The following is a 19,049-nucleotide window of genomic DNA, read 5'->3' as shown; positions in this document are numbered from 1 at the left end:
CTCAGCATCCCCTCCTCAGCCCAGGGGGCATGGGCAGTGCCAGGCTGGCTCACCTGTGAGGCCGTGTCCATCTCCACCAGGTCTGTGGTGGGCTCACTGTCGGGTGAGGGCGCCTCAGCGGGGATGACCACCACAGGGCTGATGTGCTCCGAGAGCGCAGAGGCACGCAGGAAATTGGGAGGGTTCTGGTGAGGAAGGGGAGCATGGCAGGGTTGGCAAGGACCAGCACTGCTTTGGGCATGGGCAGGCCAAAATCCTGTCCTGATGCCAAACTGGCTTTTCCTGGACCCATGGGAATGGAGCTCAGATGCACAAGGCTGGATCCCAGCTGAACGTTGGCTGTGAGAGAGATCCCAGCTCCATCCCGCAGGATCCCATCCACGGAGGGATTCAAGGATAAGCCTTAGGCCCCACAAGCCCCACATCGCAACTGGTCCCAGGAAGCCAAGTAGGGTGGCAGGGGCCCTTTTTGGGCACTCCCCCAGCACTGCTGGCCCACTGATGCTGCTGGCTGTGGGAATGGGGAGCATGGGGAGCAGGGCCCCCTGGGTCTCACCTCCGGCAGCTGTGGGATCTGAATCAGCCGCTTGAAGTACTGCAGGTTGCTGGAGCGGTAGAAGAGATCCTTCAGCCTGCAAGAGGCAGGGAGTGGTTAGGGACAAGTCTTGTCCAACCCAGACACCCCATCCTGAAAGTGGATAGCTCCAACCCCTCATCTGCCTTCAGGAGGGCGTTAGTGGGCCACCACACTGTGCCCAAGGGAGTGGCCATGTGTGCTGCCACCAAACCCATGGCAGGTCCTGTGAGGGCACCCTCACCAGCCTGGCAAAAACTGACTGCTAGAGGTTCTCTCCCATAAACCCAGGACCTGATGAGCAGAGAGAACCTGCACCTTGAGCAACCTGATCTAGTAGATGTCCCTGTCTGCAGCAGAGATGCTGGACTAGGTGATCTTCAAAGGTCCCTTCCAACCCAAATCATTCTGTGAGCCTATGAAACCATGGTCTGGGGCAAAATGGGGGCACTGGGCTACCTCCCTTCAGGATTTCCAGTTGTGGGGAGAAGCAGCATTGCCTGGCCATGCTATTTACGGCTTCCCTGCCTGCCAGCTACCCCAGATCCCAGTCCACATCTCAGCACTGTTGACATCCACCCCAAAGTCTCTGCTCTGGGTGGTCAGAGCCGCTGGGCAGCCCTGCTGTTTGCTGACACCAGCCTTGCTGTTTTCCCCATTGTTTGTAGTTTGTGGCCTCGAATCCAGCTGTCCCTCAGTCCCATGACATCCTGCCCCTGCTCTTGGTGGCCAGTTTTCATTTCGACTACCCCAAATAACCCACATACCAGAGGCCACAGCACTTCACTGCTCCCTCTTTTTCAAATCTCATTTAAAACACAGTGAGAGGAATGGTCCCAGCATTGCTAGCCCAGTAGCAATCACCCGAAGGTCCTTGCTGCTACAAACCCTGACCATTTCTCTCCTCTCCTCTGTGCAGTTCCTAATCCAGAGGAGACCTTCCCTCGCATCTCATAGGATCATGGACTCAGGTTGGAGGAGACCTTCAAAGATTACCCAGTTGAACCTCACTGCAGCAAGCAGGGGCATTTTCCACTAAATAAGGCTTCTCAAAGCCCCATCCAACCTGACCTTGAACAGCTCCAGGTATGAGACATTCACAGCTCCTCTGGGCAACCTGCGCCAGTGTCTCATCAACCTCAAGGCACTACATTTCTTCCCTGTGTCCAACCTAAGCTGGATCTCGTTTGGTTTAAGACTGTTGGCTTGTTCTGAGGACTCCAGAGCTGGATGCAGTGCTCTAGGGGAGTCTGAAGAGAAGGGAGCAGGTGGGGAGCATCCTCTCCCTTGACTATGAGCCAGCAGTGTGCCCAGGAGGCCAAGAAGGCCAATGGCATCCTGGCTTGCATTAAAAAAGCTGTGGCCAGCAGGAGCAGGGGGGTGATTGTCCCCTTGGACTTGGCTTTGGTGAGGCCACACCTTGAGTACTGTGTTCAGTTTTGGGCACTGCACTACAAGAGAGATGTGGAGGTGATGGAGCAGGTCCAGAGGAGGGCAACAAAGCTGGAGAAGGGCCTGGAGAATAAATCTGATGAGAAGCAACTGAGGGAGCTGGGGATGGTTAGTGTGAGGAAGAGGAGGCTGAGGGGAGACTTCATTGCTGTCTATAACTACCTGAAGGGACATTGTGGAGAGGCTGCTGCTGGTCTCTTCTCACAGGTAACTGGAGACAGGACAAAGGGGAGTAGCCTCAAGCTGAGACTGGGGAGGTTTAGATTGGACATTAGGAAAAAGTTTTTCACAGAGAGAGTGGTCAGGGACTGGAAGGAGCTGCCCAGGGAGGTGGTGGAGTCACCCACCCTGCGTGTGTTTGAGGGTTGTTTGGATGTGGTGCTTAGGGCTATGCTTTAAGGTGAATCTTGCAGAGTAGGGTCCTAGGTTGGACTTGATGATCCTGAGGGGCTTTTCCAACCTGTGATTCCGAGACCTGCTGGCCAGGCTGCTGGTGATGCAGCCCAGGAGGCACTTGGCTTTCCGGGCTGCGATCCCATTGCTGACTCATGTCCCATTTTCCACTCTGCTAACCCAGCATCCAGTTTGGGCATCCCTGGAGTCTCCCCACTAACAAGCCCCAACCACACTCAGCTTCTCAGCCCATCCCCAGACTTTCATCTCAGCAAGTCAACTGCAAATTGCATTTAAAACTGCAGTTATGTGGCTTGAGAGTTTTAAACCCTGGGGTGCGCTGTCGGCGGCTGAACGCCTCGTTAGAATTAATAACGCTGGCGTCTGGTAACTCAATAGCTCTGCAGTAGCCAAGTGTCCTGCAGGAAGCCCCAGGGAAAGCAGAGGTCAAAGCAGGCTGGATTTCAGAGCCTCATGCAAGACTGGCTCCTGCACTTCGCCTTCTCCATCACTCAGCTGATGAGCCCTGGCACAGGCACTCAGGCCTCTCCCCGCACTCCCTCTGCCCTGCGAGCAGCCCTGGAGCACGGCTGGCACTGGGGTGGGCACTCACTTTCTGAACTGCTCCAGGAAGCGATCCCGGTGGCCCTGCAGTGTGTCTGCTGGCAGACCTGGAAGAAGCAGCAAGTAGAGACATCATCAGACACCTCCACGCCAGGAAGGAGCACAGATCAGGGAACAGCCCCTCGGCATAGCCATGTGGGGATGGATCTTTCCTACACATGGGCCCACTCCCCTGGGGTCTGGATGCTCTGGGCTCAGCATCCTGCTCAGAAAGGGATCACATTCATCCCAGACACTCCCAGGGCAGAGAAACACAGTGAGCCGGTGTTCAGGCAGCTGCCACCACAACACAAGGTCCTGGGGCACATGGGGTTTGCAGAAAGTGGCCTGCCTGAAGCTGGGAGTGCTGCTGGTAGGCAAAGAAGAGTTTGGCAGGGCAGGCTCCCAGGACAGCTCGGCCCCCCAGTGCTTGCATCAACTTGCCCCTTGCACTGGTAACTCCCTTTACTTCCCTGCAGAGGCTGTGAAGGAGATGGGGAAGCAAACGGTCCAGCCTGAGCAGGGAGCTGATCTCTGCCGCATCCCTCTCTGTGCCCACTCCCTGCCCGAGACAGTGATGCTGGGGACACTCACAGGAGTGGAGCTTGAAGAGCAGCTTGACAGTGTAGTCGTAGAGGTGGCTGCAGTCCAGGATCACCTGAATGAGTGGGGCCAGGCGGCACTGCCCCGTGGCTGTCACCGACACTGAGCGTGACATGTCCAGGGAGCTGAACACTGCAGGGAAGGGGCAACAGGATCAGTGCCTCACCACCCTCCCTGTACAAAGCTTCTTCCTTAGATGTGGTCTCTGGCAGGACAGGGGCTCACCTGTCTGGAAGAGGTTCAGCTCACACTCCAGGTAGTCAAACATCTCCACTGTCAGCTGAAAACTAGGAGGAAGGGATGGTGAAGGTTGAGGAGCATCCTCAGACTGAAAGAGTTGGGGCTGTTAGTCTGGAGAAGAGTAGGCTCCAAGGTGACCGTCTCGTGGCCTTTCAGTATCTGAAGGGGACCTAACAAAAAGCTGGGGAAGGACTTTTCAGGATATCAGTTAGTGACAGGACTAGGGGGAATGGAGTGAAGCTGGAGATGGGGAGGTTCAGACTGGATGTAAGGAGGAAGTTGTTCAGGATGAGAGTGGTGAGAGCCTGGAATGGGTTGCCCAGGGAGGTGGTTGAGGCCCCATCCCTGGAGGTGTTTAAGGCCAGGCTGGATGAGGCTGTGGGCAGCCTGATCTGGGGTAGGGTGTCCCTGCCCATGGCAGGGGGCTTGGAACTAGATGATCCTCGTGGTCCCTTCCAACCCTGACTGATTCTATTCTATGATCCCTGACACCACCCGTGGGCCTCAGCCTGTGCCGGACGCCACTTCCAAGGGATGAGTGGGTGCTCTGGTGTGGATGCACCAACCTCACCCAAGCGTTCTGCCCACTCCTTGCACTCCTGTGGCAAGGGTGGGAGGAAGGTGCAAGGTCCCATCCCCAGCTTGTGGTGCTGCCTGTAAGGCTAATACTGTGCCACCCTGGCTGCAGCCACCCCTATCCCTCACTCCCCCCCTGCCCCACGCTCACAAATTATTGACGTCGTTCTCGCCTGCCTCGTCGAGCTGCCGGTCAGACATCTGGAGATTGCCTGGGAAGCGAGGATTCTGTGGGGGAAAGCAGGAGATGGGAAAGGGTCTGGGAGGATCTCCTGCTCCAGCCACAGCTCTGCGAGCACCACAGTAGCAGATCTAGCTGGTAGCCTTTGTGCAAGGGACTGGGATGGCTCTTTGATTGGGGCAAATGAGTGATGCAGGGGGGAAAAAGGAGGCTAAGATGAGGTCTGCTGAGCTGAAGGTGACCACAGCAACCCCAGCCCATGGGACCTGTATAGAGGTACTCATGGCCCAAAAGCCCAAAAGGGAGAGAGAAAATTTTGTTTTGGTGACCAACTCTGATTATTTCAAGCTGAGATCAGCACTGGGTGGGACAGGACGGGACATTTCACTGACTCCATGCAGGGTCAGTCCTGCAGCATCCCATCTGAAATGACATTTACCAAATGAGGCAGGTGATGGAAGGCAGAAGCCCTGGGAACACCAAGAAGTTTGTTCTGTGCTACCTCATCCCAATTTCCTGAATTCCCTGACAAATCTCAGGTGAGATTTATGGTCTGCCACGAACCAGCTGCTCATAAAGAAATCTTAAACCTGAGACTCTGCTGAAGTAGCAGCAGCTGAGACCTGAGCTGTGTCTGCTGGGCAATGCTCAGATTAAGTTAATCATTATTTCCCCACCATTCTCCACTTCCCAGGCTGAGCTGTTGCTCCTACTCCACTTTTTCTGCCCAGACAAAAACCTTTTAGAAAGCACTGGAGAACCTCACATCCCAACTTCTGTGCCAAGCCACGAGGTTTCTATGCACATCTACTTCATTTCTCCTTTGCTGACCGTGCTCACAGGCCAGTCAGAACAGATGCTGCCTCTCCTCCTCCACAAACCAGCAGGGACACCTCACCAGCCCAAATCCCTGGCATCCCTCCCCACATTCATGGTGACACAGAGAAATCAGGCTCTGCCACAGAGTTTCCCAGGGGATTCACACCTCAGTGCTGCTCCCTGCCCTGCCTCCTGCCTGTCCTTACTGCCTGAGCCTGCTTTGGCCCTTGCAGATCTTGCCAGGGCAGCACTGGGCATGGGTAGGAGCTGTTTCTACAATGCAGCACAGCATGGCATGGTGCCCAGAAGCCCTGCTCGCTCCAGAGCTTCATGGCCTCTTCCATCTCAGACCATCTAGGATACCTGGAAGAGACATGCACCCCAAAGCTGGGGTCTTTTGCCACTTCTTGTAGCCCTTCAACTCCCAGCTCAGCCTAAATGCCTCCAAGGAGCCCTTGTCCACCACAAAACCACCAGGCTCTGAGGCATGAGTCCTTGAGCCACTTTTTATCCAGGCTGAGGCTGGACCCTGGCAGCCTGGGACATGTTTCATGGTAGCAGCAGTAAGGCCGTGGCCAGATGAGAGGACCCCTGGGGGTAACATTGTCACCACTTTCATACCAGTGCCCCATCATGAGGCCATGGGCACAGGGATAGGACAATGCTCACCTTGGTGTGAAACTCCATCTTGGTTCTCAGCAGTTTGAGGTAGATGCTGCAGAGCTGTCCGTAGCCCTCACTCAGGTGGCCCTAGATACACCATAAAGCTCTTGAGACCTGAGGCAGGTGTGAGAAAACCTTCACCCCTTGCAGGATGACCAACCCCTCCCTTATCTCCCTCTAAGCCCCATCCAAACCCCTCCTCACCAACACAGGGGCTGCAGACTGGCTTGCAGCAGATTTGCTGGAAGGCTTTGGTCAAGACCTTCTCATCACCTTCTCCATGGATTTCAGGGCTGCATTTGACTGGCAGAGCTGAGTTTTACTGGGGTGTGTCATTAGAAAGGAAGGAGGTGTTTGCTTTTGGTGGAAGGGGATCTTAAACTCAACCAGTAATTGCAGCCTGGGAAGGTCTTGACAGCCACAGGTCAGACAGAAGCCTGGCTCCTCCAGGGCCAAGGATGAAAACATCATCCAAGCTGACACCACCCTCCAGCCTGGATGGCAAGGGACCCCAAGGTGTCCCCACCACAGCTGCTGGTGGGGTTGGCCACTTACCCACATCCTGCTCATGTCACTCAGCTCGTTCTTGTATCTCAAGGAGTCTTTCAGGACCTGGAGGAATGACCATGACAATGAGCAGGAGCATGGGCAGCAGGCAGGGCAAGGTGTAGAGCTGGCAGTTGGGGCAGGGAGTAGGAGGTCTTGATGTGTTCCCAGCCCTGCAGCCCGTCAGTGCTGTCACTACTGCCAGCCTGAGAGTGACTCAGTTTCCCCATCTGCACACAGGGCAGGAGGATCCTTGCTGATGGCTTCTACACCTGTGCCCTGCCCCAGCTGGTTTCCTCCTTCATTGGTGCTGCAATCAGCACTGGGCTTTGCAGTGCAGGGTGAGGGGTGCCAGGCAGAGCGGTGCCAGGCAGAGCAGTGCCAGAAAGGCTTCAGCAGAGTGCGCAGGGAAGGGGCTCTGTGCTGGTCCCCACTCAGGAGAGCACCACCCTGCCAGCACATTCCACCGCCCTGTGGAGCCCTACAGTGGAAAGGATTTGGGCCCAGGGCAGCGGCCGGGCGGAGCCTGCAGCACTCACATTGGAGTGGCCATCCCGGAGCAGCTTGTGGAAGACGTGGCAGAACTTCCAGCAGAGCACAGCGTTGCCCGACAGCGGCAGCCGGTTCACCACAGACCAGAAGGTCTGGGCCCCCTTCTCGTGGTGCGTGCCCAGGATGCATGGTGGTGGCCAGTCAAGGAAATGCTCCTGTCCCCTTTAGCAGTGATGGAGAGTGGCCACCCCGAAGCTGGACGGCACTGGCAGCGCCGAGGGCAGCCAGGCCACTGCAGGGGGTTGATAAGCTGCCAAGCCTGGGCACATGCTGTCCCCAGCCCCACACCACCACTCTGGGAGCAGCATGGCACACTCATGGCTGGGGCTGTGCATCCACCCAACCTTCCTGGCTGCCCTAACAGGATGCTGGGGATCTGCTTTTAGTAGCAGCACACTCACAAGCACCTCTGGGGATGAAACATCTTCACCCCAGGCAGAGAACCTGCCGCAGGGATCTCTCTCTCCAGCCTTCCCACGGGATGGCAGCACTGGGAGCACAAGGCTGGGCACCTACCTACAAGCAAAGGCTGCACCAGCAGGTGCAGGGACCCTGTGCCGTGCTGGACATCCCCCCAGCCATCCCCCATCCAGCCACCCTCAGCACCCCAGCAGCCAGCCTGCAGTGCTGGACATCCCCCCAGCCATCCCCCATCCAGCCACCCTCAGCACCCCAGCAGCCAGCCTGCAGTGCTGGACATCCCCCCAGCCATCCCCCATCCAGCCACCCTCAGCACCCCAGCAGCCAGCCTGCAGTGCTGGCCCCTCTCCCCATGTGCCAACTTGCCACTGCCCCTCTTCCGGGCAGCCCCAGCCCCGCTCCCACGCTCGCCTGTCCCACGGCCAGCTTTGGGAAGGATATTTCTGGCGTGCTTCTCCTTGACAGCCACTTCCTGCGCATTAATGGCCTTATTGATGCTGACAGTCTGCAAAAGAGAAGGGAGGGGGGTGGGGGGGGTGAGATCGGAACGGTTCAGGCTCCTCTCTGGTGCCCCTCACCCACTGAGACCCCCCAGCTCTGCCGGCACCTGTCGGTGCTTGGGTCCCATCCAGGTCCCCAGACTCCTGCTCGTGCCAGCTGGATGCTGCCCGTTGCCGGATGCCTTTCTGGGATGTGGTTGGCATCCGCCAGGTTCAGCTGCTGCCAGGACTCATTTATTCGGCATAATAATGATGCAATTAAAGCAGCGATCACAAAGGACCCTCTCCTGGCCTCGGGGTGGTGGGACGGGCAGAGGGAAGGCAAATCCCTCCCCTGCCCTTGGATCATGGGCAGCATCCAGCAGCTCCAAATCCACTTTTGATGGGGGGGGGGGAACTGAGTGAAAAGAGAATTTTGAGGGGCACAGGAAGCCTGGCAGCAGACATCAAGACCATGGCATGCTGCAGAGTGGAGTAGGACTGCCTGTGCTGCCTGGCATCAAAGGACATGGCCCCAGTCACAGAATCATACAATTATTTATGCTGGAAAAGACTCTTAAGATCAAATCCAAACATTAACCCAGTACTGCCAGGCCACCACTACACCACGGCCCTCAGCACCACATCCCCATGGATTTTCAACTCCTTCAGGCATGGCAACTTCACCACTTCCCTGAGCAGCCTGTTCCAGGGCTTGATGTAGCTCTCAGGGAAGATGTTTTTCCTGATGTCCAAACTTCTCCTGGTGCAACTTGAGGCCATTTCCTCTTGTCCTATCACTTGTTTCTTGAGAGAAGTGACCAGCTCCCTCTTTGCTTTGACCTCCACTCAGGAACTTGTAGAGAAGAAGGAGCTCTCCCCTGAGCCTCCTTTTTACCAGACTTAACACCACCAGGTCCCTAAGCTGCTCCTTACTGGACCTGTTCTCCAGACCCTTCACCAGCTTCACTGCTCTTCTCTGGACCCACTCCAGCACCTCGTGGTGCAGGATGAGAGGAGCAGAAGAAGGACCCACTTGCCCACAGTGCAAGCAGCTGCCCTGGCTGGCTCCTTCTGCCATCTCCCCACCCCACTTCTGACAGTCACATCCAGACAGGGCACGACCAATCCCCAGCACCTGGAGCTCCCTGGAAACTGATTCCAGCAGGAGCCAGCACAACCCTCCCGTGGTGCTGGCAGCAGCACCCAGTGATTGCCTGGCACCTGCTGCATGAGGATCCCGCTGCCCAGGGAAGAACCTGTCTGGCTCAGCACTGCCAGAAGCAGCTAATTGCTGGCAGAAAGCAAATAAAGCAGCAGGATTAATCCCAGCACTTTGCTGGAGTCCTTCTTGCTCACCTTCTCTGAGGTGGCCCTGCCTTCACCATGACTGACTGCAATTAGACTGTGCTGAGCGAGGCTGGGGGAGTTCCTAGCACCTCACAAATAGCTGGGCACAGCTCAACACCCCCAGCACCAAGCCTGAGACCCAACTCTCCAGAAGTCCTTCTGCCACCAAAGTGTGAGGAGAAGGTGCTGAAGGGCTGAGAGCTTCTGATCTCACCCACAGCTGCCACCTGCACCCTCAACCCAAGGCTCAGTATCTCCTTAACTGAAACACTGGGACTAAGTCCTGATATCCCAGTAGGAACCAGTTCTGCTGCTGGGACACTGCTGCTGGTTGCAGCTGTCAATACAGCTGCAGGGATGGTTCATGCTGGGATATCTGCAACCCCATCCCTACAGTGCTGGCTCTGCCAGGGACCATGGCAGGTCTCCAGCCATGCTAAGCTGCTCACCACCAGGTCCCCGCTTATTGGTGACCGTGGAGGTCATGGTGGTAACCAGTAAGGACCATGCAGGTCGTCAGTAAGATGCAGGAGAGTCATTTTGTGGTGGCAGGAGACATGGATCACAGGCTAGAAGGCAGCAGAAGGCTGGACACAGACTAGAATCTACATCTTAGCTTGGTTTTAAAGGGAGCTGACAGAGGAGAAACCTAACCACATCAGACATCCCTTCTAAAGGGCTGGATGGAGATGAGCAGGTTCCCAACACAGGAGGGCCAAGGGTGGGAGTCACCTCTGCAGCTCTGCCCACCCCCATGGCCACAGCCTCTGTCACTTATGAAATCCAGATAATAAAACACAGCATTAGGAGCCCAACAAAACCCTCAGAAGGTGCCTCTCTGCCAGTGGTGGCAGCCTGGAGGGTGATGCCCACATCCTGATGGCTATCAGTGACTCCAGTTCCAGGTGCAGCTTGTCCATGTCCAAAATCCCAGTCTGGAGCCACGAAGGAGCAGACAGGCAGGATGGTCACGATGAGCCATCTGCTAGAGTAAGAAGCCCAGGTTTGGGGTTTAAACACAACCTGCCTCGAAATGGGGCTCCTGGACCACAAGCAACAAGCTAAACTAAAGCTGGTGAGTGGAAGGCAGAGGGAGGCCCAAAGCTGGTGGCTTCACCAGGTCTGCTCCTGCAGTCACTGGAAGGCCAGATCTGTGGGGGGGAGGTCTCTAGAGGGAAGCTGTGCCATGGGCTGCCATATCCCTGGCAAAGATGGAAAGGGAGCTCCCAGTTTAAGTGCTGTTTCCCACCACTTTTCCAGGTAGAGCTAGCACACATTTTTCCAATGGAAAAGCCATGGTTGGAGGGTGATGGGATGTCCTGGTTTTGGAGTGTTTAGCTGCCAGCCAAGCTCAAACCACAACATGTGGGGCTGGCAGGTCTTGGCTCCAGGTGGTGACCTTCAGAACCCTCCATCCCCAAACCTCTCACTCTGAAACAGAAGCAATACCCAGTGGGCAGCAGAAAGGTTTTCCACAAGGAAAGGAGGGACCCAAGGCTTCTGTCCTTGCGGGTGCCATAGGTACCTCACCCACCAGGAGGGCAGGGCAGGGATCTCATACTGGGAGCTGCTTGCAGCAGCCACTGGAACTCCAGAGAAGCCCAAACTGCTGCCCCACTGGCCAGCAGAGCCTGCAGGAGCAAGCTGGAGGAGTGCAGGGCAGCACTGAGATACCAAGGCTACAAGTGCCACCTCTGAGGGACAAGCAGGGTGACAGCAGCATAAGCTCCTGTCCATGAGTTCTGGTGGCAAAACTGGGTCAAGGAGGAGGCAAATTTGGGGCTGCCTTGAAAGAAAGTTCAGACCTCTTTGTTACAGAGAGGGTCTTTCACCTTCACCCACAGGTGCTGCTTCTCAACACCATCTGGTGCCTACAGCTGGTGGTATTTCAGCTATAATTTAATTAGGAGCTCCTACACCACAAGGGTTCCTTTGTGACCTGCCAGAGCTGCTGGCCCAGCTCCGGCTCCTTGCCGATGTGGGGATGTGACATCCTGGTCCCTGTACCCACATGGGCACCCAATGGACTCCTCTCCCATTTGGGCACACTCTCAGCAGTGGCAGCAGGGCAGGAGACCACAGCAGGCAAGGGGCAATCTGGGCTCTTCTCCAACCCCACACCCATCCCTGCTGCTGGGAAAGGAAACTCAGCTGCTTCCTCTTGTGCAACCGAGGGAAGCCAGAGGAGAGGCCAGTGGGGCCCTGTTTGCACAATCAGAGCTGCAAGGGGGTGACACTGCTATGCCAGCCTCCCCTTGGCAGGCTCATGGCTCTGGGGCAGACCTTAGGGGCCCAGCACCCAATGCAGGGCTGGGCCATGGGTGCTTTGCTGGAGCTCAGCGAGCAGCACCATTGCTGCTGCAAGCACCAGGAACACTGAAGCTCCCCAAAGCATCAATCATTGAATGGTTTGTGTTGGAAGACAACTTGAAGATCACCAAGTCCAAGCTCCCTGCCATGGGCAGGGACATCTTCAGCTAGATCAGATTGGTCAGAGCCCTGAACAACCTGACCTGGAATAGTTCCAAGCAAGAGGCATCTACCACCTTTCTGGGTGACCTTGGCCAGGGTCTCACCATCCTTAGAGGTAAAAAATTCTTCCTTGCCTGTAGTCTAAATCTCCCTCTTTGTCCCATCCCTTGTCCTGTCACAAAAGGCTAAATGTCTGTCCACAGCTTTCTTAGAACCCCCCTTCAAGTACTAGAAGACCTCCTCAGAGCCTTCCCTTCTCCAGGCTGAACAACCCCTACTCTCTAAGCCCTTCACCAAGGGGAGGAGCTGAGTCACACAGACCAGGGACTCCCCAGCTGAATATCAATACCCCACAGCAGTGGGACCTGCCTGAGGAGGTGCTTCTCCCTCTCCAGCATCCAGAGGGTCCTGGAAAACCCTTGCAAGGTCTTTTCCTGTGGCTCCATATGCCACTGCAGCCCTGTTCTAAAGGAATTTAGTGCCATTCCCATGGGACTCCAGGAATTCCACTGGCCAGGAGCGCTGCAAGACATTGGGGTGAGCTGGACCACATGCTGAGGGACCCCTCCAACCCCTCACTTGGCCCAGATTCTCTGACAGGAAGATGCTACACCAGAGCCAAGTCACCAACAGCTCCACACTGGGGTGACCCACACACACACACCTGTGGGTCATGTCAACTAAAATACCTCTCTGGGCATGCAACAGGTACAGAGGAGCCCAAAATTGCATGGAGGGACCTGGGATAGAGTGACAACGGCTTCCTATGCACTGAGAAACACTTCACCCTTTCTCATGCACATCTGCACACCCTCACCTCCTGCCAGATCTCCCCAAATTATGCTTCTGGTCCCCTCTGAGTCGCACATCCCCTGTTCCTGGGGGAACAGGCAATCTCTGCTCAGAAACAGCCCGGTGCCTCCCCACTTCTCCTTCCACCTCCAAAAGGAAATGAGTGTTGATTAAAGAATCCAGAGCCACTGCAAATTATTTGGAGAAAAGGAGTAAGTCGCAGTGCAAATCCTCTTTAGCAATGCTCCCTCATTTCTCCTTAATTCCTTTCTATAAATGGAGAGCTGGGACGGAGCATACCTCCGGAAAACCGCTCGCAACCAAGCCCTGCAGACGCTGGAGTGAGGAGGGAGACCTGGCTATGGCAAGCCTGGGAAAAAAAAGATCCAGGAGCTTAATTAAAACCCAAATCCCAGCCTAGCAAAGCTTTGCTCTGGCCCCAGAGGTGTGTGGGGCATGGGGGTGAGGGTGAGTTTTTTGGAGGGCATGTCTCTCGTGAAACATTGACTGCCAACAGCAGCTAAAAGCAAATCTCAGCCCTGCTGAGGCTCAGGAAAGGCTTTTCTCCAGCAAAACCCTGATAATGCTGAGGGTTATCCAGGCTGGTGAGAGCTCCTGGGGACAGCCAGGGTGGCCATGGTCCCCACTCTGCCTGTGGCCATCATCATCAGCAGCAGCAGTGAGGAACAAGCCCGGCTTTGTGCCCAGGAGCCGGAGGGAAAGAAGACAGAAGCTGCGCTGGCAGCCGTGCGGGGCCAGGTGTTGTGTGCCTTGCATGTGCACGCAGGGATTCCACAGAGAGGAGAGGATGCTCACACAAACCACTCTTCCTGCCCAGTCCTAAATGCTCCCTTTGAATGCAGAGTGTGAGGAGACATCAAACACACCTTCCCATCAAACAATCCTAGCTATTTGGCTGTATCCACTGCTGGATCCGTGCTTCCCTCCTGCCTTGCTAAGCACCGGAGCTGCTCCAGGGATGAAGAACCTGTAGCAGGGCTGTGTGAGCATCTCCCTGAAGGAGCTGATGCCTTTCTTGCCTCCTTGTCTCACCAGAAGAGAAATAATCCCCCAAATGACACAAGTCTCAGATTTCCCTACTCTTGCTTCAGAACACCAACATTTCCCCAAAGCAATGCTGGCCTCCAGTGCTACAGACCCTGAAACCTCACTGCATCTGTCAGGGTTTGCTTCCAGTGGTGATGGCTCAAGATGGTCTAGGAGAACCCAACTCTACTGGTCTGGATGCCAGCAGGAGGAGGATCAAAGTATACCAAAGACAGCCTGGAATCCCAATGGTCATCAGCATGAGGACCTCAGAGGGATGTTTTGGGACACCTCACCCCACACCTTACCCTGCTACAGGAGACTCCAAACTAGAATCACCGGGAAGATCACTGTGGGCTACATGAGCAAGCTGGAGGCAAACAGCATCAGCACAAAGCTTATCTTGGCAGAGATCTGCCATGGCATCAGCATCTCCAGTTCCACTCTTTCAAAGTTGAGAGGATGATGACTCCACATCACTGTCATGCCTGGCCTACCCACCATCAGTGCTTTCTCTGGCACACAGTGAAGCCCAATGTGAGCATCATATAGAGGAGCTCTTCCATCACAGGTGATGCTTCCAGAGAAGAAACCACCTGGGCCAGACTGGGAAGGGCTGACATGGTGCTCAGAGGGCTCCACTCCACAAGGAGACACAAGAGAACAACAGCTGCTGTCCAGCTCCCATCAAGGCCTTTGCCTTGTGAGCTGCAGCACCATGGTACAAAAATGAAACAAGCTGCAGGATACACATTTTGAGTGTACCTAAGCAGACTACCCCATTAGCTCCCAGCTCCCCTCAAGGGCAGCAAGGTGGCACCAAAGCAGAGGATGGGATCCACAGGGTGATGTTCCCACTAGCTGCATGTGCAAGGACTTAACCCACTGCTCCTTCTGGTATTTCCAGAGCCAGTTATGAGTTCAACATCACCATGACATCTGGGGCAAGATGAGACACACAATCTGATTGCTCCTCCACCTTCAAGACAAGCAAAGATAAACAGTGAAGGCAACCACACAACTGACTTGTGTTGGGTCCCAAAGACTTCAAGTGGGACATCCAATGCTGAGAGGGGAGAGCTGAATTGGAAGGGTTTGATTGTACTGACTCTGGAGATGAGAATTGCTGTGCTGAACACATCACTGCTCACCACAGAGGGACAAGCACCCCAGTACCATGAACAATTTATGCAGATGAATGACTTGGACATGTGAGTTTTAAATCCAGTTTAGGCATTATGGACTTTTCCAACACACAGATAAACCTTTGGTGGGGAGAAAAAGCCAGGACAGCAAGGAAAAGGCTTTTGGGGACAGCAGGTGGCAAAAAGCAAGGCTACAGAAGAAGCCAAACCTCACCAATGACCAACGGGGAAGCTGACACTGTCAAGTTCTCTGATCCTATTGAAGCCTCCAGTGGCAGCAACAGAAGTCAACCAAGGCTGCAGGATTGCTGTGGGGAATCCTCTGGTCACCTCCAGCATCATGAAGTGCCAGCACAAGCTCTGGCTTCTGTTGCTGGGCACTTCCAACCCATCACAACAACCAGATCCCACCACGGGGAGCTGGATCCAGGAAAAACTAGGAGGGTCCCCAGGACCCTTGTAACCTTGTGCAGTTGCTCCCCACAAAAAGCACTCATTAAGTCTTCTTGCTTAATTACTGCTATGGGCTCTCCATCACTCACACTGCCCAGCCAGCTCAGCCTCGAGCTTCCCCTTGAGCCAGGCTTTTCATTCTGTGTAGGCATTTCTTGCCAAGATCATCTCTTCCAGCAGTGGTGATTTCTGTCTGGGGAGAGAGGATGGCTGCCTTTTCCAGGGTTGGTGGTTCAGGAAGGTTCTCTGCTGCCTTCAAATATTCCTGAAAGATTCCCAGTGGTCTTGAACAGAGCCTTCTGCTCCCCAGCAAATGCAGATATCTGGCCATTTTTTTGGAAGGGGAGGAAAGAAAGGAGTGAGGCTGGAGCATGCAGGGAGACCTCATCTCTGGGTGCACGTTTTGGTCACCAGCTGTCAACCTAGGGCTGATCTGCCCTGGGAAGTTTCACCCTGCTGAGAACACTTGGGGTGCATATTGCCCAAGCAGGATGCTCCCAGATTCTGTGGAGCTGAGATGTTCTGGAGATGTGGAAACTGGCAGTGCCAAGGCAGCTTTGGTGGAAATCCTTCCATGCAACACCTCCCACGGAGCTGCAGAACAGGGAGTCCCTCACCCGTTATCCCTCTGGATCCTGCAATGGAACTGGGAATAGCCAGGACCATATGGTCAGGACCATATGGGCTCCGTGCTGCACTCAAGGGACCTTCTCCATCCCTAACCCAGCTCTGCTGGAGCACCGTGAAAAGCCAAATCCTTCTTCTCAGGTGAGCAGCGCAGGAGATGACCACGGCTCCCTGCAGAACGGACCCTAACCCCCCCCCACCTTCCACCTCAGAATTGTTTCCATCCCTAACGCCCGGGCGAGGACCTGCCCCAGCGGGCAGTAACAACAGCACCGTGCATGCGGACGCCGATGCCGATGGCATCGCCTGAACCCAGCGAGTGGAAGCCCGGCGGGGGCACAGCGAGTTAAACGGGTGGGTGGGAGCAGCCCCAGAGCCGGGCTGCGGCAGCACGGCGCGGGGGGGTGCTCGGCGCTAACGGCTCGGACGAGCCCCCCGATAAGCGCAGGAGGGGGCGCACAGCTCGGTCGCCGCCCGCCAGCCACCTCTGCCTCCCCCGGGCACACGGCGCTGTCTCGGTGGGGGTGCTCCGCAACTTCCCCGGGAAGGAGTTGGCTGGATGCAATTCCTCACTCCGGGAACCAACCCACCTGCCGCGCCGAGCTGCCGGGCTGGGGGGGTGTCCCCGTCCCCGGGGGGGCGGCGCGCACTTACCACCTTGCCCAGCTCCATGGCGGTGGAGCTGCCGCTGCTCGGGGCCCCGCGGGCGCTGGGTGAGGGCTCAGAGCGGCGCGGCGGTGCCCATGGCGGCGGCCCCGCGGGGCGGCGGCGCTGGAAGGTTCTGCCGGGCGGCGGCGGCGGAGCGGGAGCGGGAGGGGAGCCGGGGAAGAGGACCGGGAGGGGGGAGGGAGCAGGGCGCGCCCCCCCGCACGGGCGCGCTCCCCGCGAGGGGCGGCACAAGCCAGCGGAGCAGGGGCGGAGGGCTGGGGGTGGAGGGGGCGGGAGGTTGCTGGGGGGGCGGCCGCGGCGTTCCGCTGGAATAACAAAGGAGCCCCGCGGGGGCGCGCATAGAGGAGGGGGTGGGGCGCGTCCCCGCCGCCGCCGAACCGGGAGCGCCCCGCCCGGGGGGAGGGCGGCTGCGGGGTAACGACAAAGCGGGGGCGGAGGGGATGTCCAACCTCCCTCCCTGCCACACGGTCCCCCTGAATCCCTGTCTCACCTGCGCTCTACTGCTCCTTCTTCTGTCCTCCCCATCCCCTTCCTATCCCTTGCTTGCCCTCCTGCCCCGTCCTCTTCCCGACCAGCTGCCCCCGCGCTCCATCCTCTGCCCATCCTTCGTCCCACCTGCGCCCTTCTGCTCCTTCCCCCCGCCCCATCTATGTGTCCTAGAGGGGGAAGCGACACCTGAGGGTTTGGCCGCTGATCTGCACAGGGTTTTTCCTTGCGCTGAAGCCTACTGGTGCCATCTGAGTTCCAACAAAAGACGTTAAACTGGTGTGGTAAAGGACCTCCCCCTCAACCCCATCCATCCCCACTGCCAGCATTCCAAGCAAGGATTGCCACCCAACCAGGGACAGGCAAACTCCCAGGCAGGACTACTTTGTTTTCACCCCAGCTCCTACCAGTGCTTAGCATATTCCAGTGGGAGGCATCAAGGAATAAAAAAAAAAATCCCCGAAATAATTCTTCTGTTTTTCTGTGGTTGCCTAAATGCAACAACCCCAAAGCAACGAGGAGGAAAAACATCACAGCTGCCCCTTAGCTGAAGGAGAAGCTTCACAGTCCCAAGAGAAAAATGCTGCTGTGGTGCTGGCCCTGGCCAAACGTGCTAATCCCCCAGGATTGCTTTAGTCTAGTCACAGGCTCAGCCACTTACTCTAGGATGGTGACTTGGCCACTCCTAATAAGATAACGAGATCCCACATCCCTGTAGGGACAGAGCACAGCCGCCCCAGCACCCAGCTCCACACCCACCCACCAACCTGCCCTGCTCCATTAATCCCAGCCCTGTGAGTGGGAGGCAGCTTTGGGGGCCTTGGGTGGCTGTTAAAGCCTCCACTGCAGTTCCTTGGGATGGACAGATGGATGCAATGCTCAGCAGCACTGAGCTCATCGTTTGTTGGCTGGACCAATGTGTTATGCTGGACCAGATGGTTTCAAGCAGCAGCTAAGTTCCTCTGGGAGCTGCTCCCCGCAATGTGGGTACCTGCCCCTGTCATTGGTACCTACCCCTGTTGTGGATACCTGTCCCTGTCATAGCAGGCATGATGTGACTCAATGGCCTCTACCATGACAGACATGATAGCACACGTGTGGCAGGAATGGTGCCTGCTGTGCCAGCCGTAGGAGGCACAGCACCAACCCCAGCATCTCCAGCACAGGGCACCCAGGCCCCCAAAACAAAGGGGACAACCCCCAAATTAAGCCCTCAGTGAGTGATTCCTGGCTGTGCTCTCAACATGGGAAGTAGGACCCTAGGTCCTCACAGTGCAGCCCAGCCCCCAGCCTGGTGTTCCCTCCAGCTTAATGGGATGCTGTAATTAATTAATTCACCCCTAGCTGGGTTTAGCATTGCTCTGAACCCACTGCCACAACCCCTGCTGCCTTGCTGTCCTGGGATGTCCTGTGGATGCAGTCCATGCTTCCCAGACCACACTCTCCAGAGGCTACATTTGGCCATTATGTTTTAATGTATCATTTGCATGAAGAGACTTTAAGACAGGATATGCAAAGAGCACACCTTGCAAGGCACAGCCAAACCCAAAGAGCATCCTCTGGACCAAAACCCAAACATCCCCAACACACACACAGAAAGGATGTCACCCTTCCTACGAATCCACCACCTGCAGGGGAATCAGATCTTGCAAAAAGAGTATTGCTAAGCACCATGCAGGATCCATCCCTCCCAATATCACTCCTTAATCCCCTAAAATGAAGCCAGCTCATCATCACTCACCTTACTTTTCAAAATCAAGCTAGCAGGCCAGCTCACCCCTGGAACAAACATCTCCACTGGTGCTACAGCCAGTTCAGAGTGAAGATGGTTATTGCCATTATGGTTATTGTCATCACTGATGGTCTCCTAAGGATGCTGCAGAACTGGGACATGCTGGCTGCTGCGG

At 56.1% G+C, this 19,049-nt stretch overlaps 1 protein-coding gene across 2 annotated transcripts in view; it reads right to left on the bottom strand.

Annotated features, from left to right (window-relative positions):
- Positions 1–19,049, bottom strand: part of HIP1 (huntingtin interacting protein 1) — a 50,636-nt gene that overhangs the window by 9,779 nt on the left and 21,808 nt on the right. Inside the window, exons 1-11 of one of the 2 annotated variants that reach the window (XM_064166151.1) lie at positions 16,642–16,839; positions 8,064–8,127; positions 7,190–7,332; positions 6,660–6,716; positions 6,111–6,191; positions 4,593–4,669; positions 3,851–3,912; positions 3,617–3,757; positions 3,033–3,090; positions 557–632; positions 54–185 (exon numbers count right to left, since the gene is read on the bottom strand). In XM_064166151.1, the coding sequence (XP_064022221.1) occupies positions 54–185; positions 557–632; positions 3,033–3,090; positions 3,617–3,757; positions 3,851–3,912; positions 4,593–4,669; positions 6,111–6,191; positions 6,660–6,716; positions 7,190–7,332; positions 8,064–8,127; positions 16,642–16,659 (909 nt within the window). In that variant the 5' untranslated portion in view covers positions 16,660–16,839. Of the gene's footprint in view, positions 1–53; positions 186–556; positions 633–3,032; positions 3,091–3,616; positions 3,758–3,850; positions 3,913–4,592; positions 4,670–6,110; positions 6,192–6,659; positions 6,717–7,189; positions 7,333–8,063; positions 8,128–16,641; positions 16,840–19,049 lie in introns of those variants that run through there. The other variant, XM_064166150.1, reaches the window with a different exon arrangement.

The sequence above is a fragment of the Pogoniulus pusillus genome, chromosome 27, assembly GCF_015220805.1.
Source record: "Pogoniulus pusillus isolate bPogPus1 chromosome 27, bPogPus1.pri, whole genome shotgun sequence".
Classification (NCBI taxonomy): domain Eukaryota; kingdom Metazoa; phylum Chordata; class Aves; order Piciformes; family Lybiidae; genus Pogoniulus; species Pogoniulus pusillus.
Note: the sequence above shows the minus strand (reverse complement) of the source record. Positions and strands in the feature narration are given on the sequence as shown.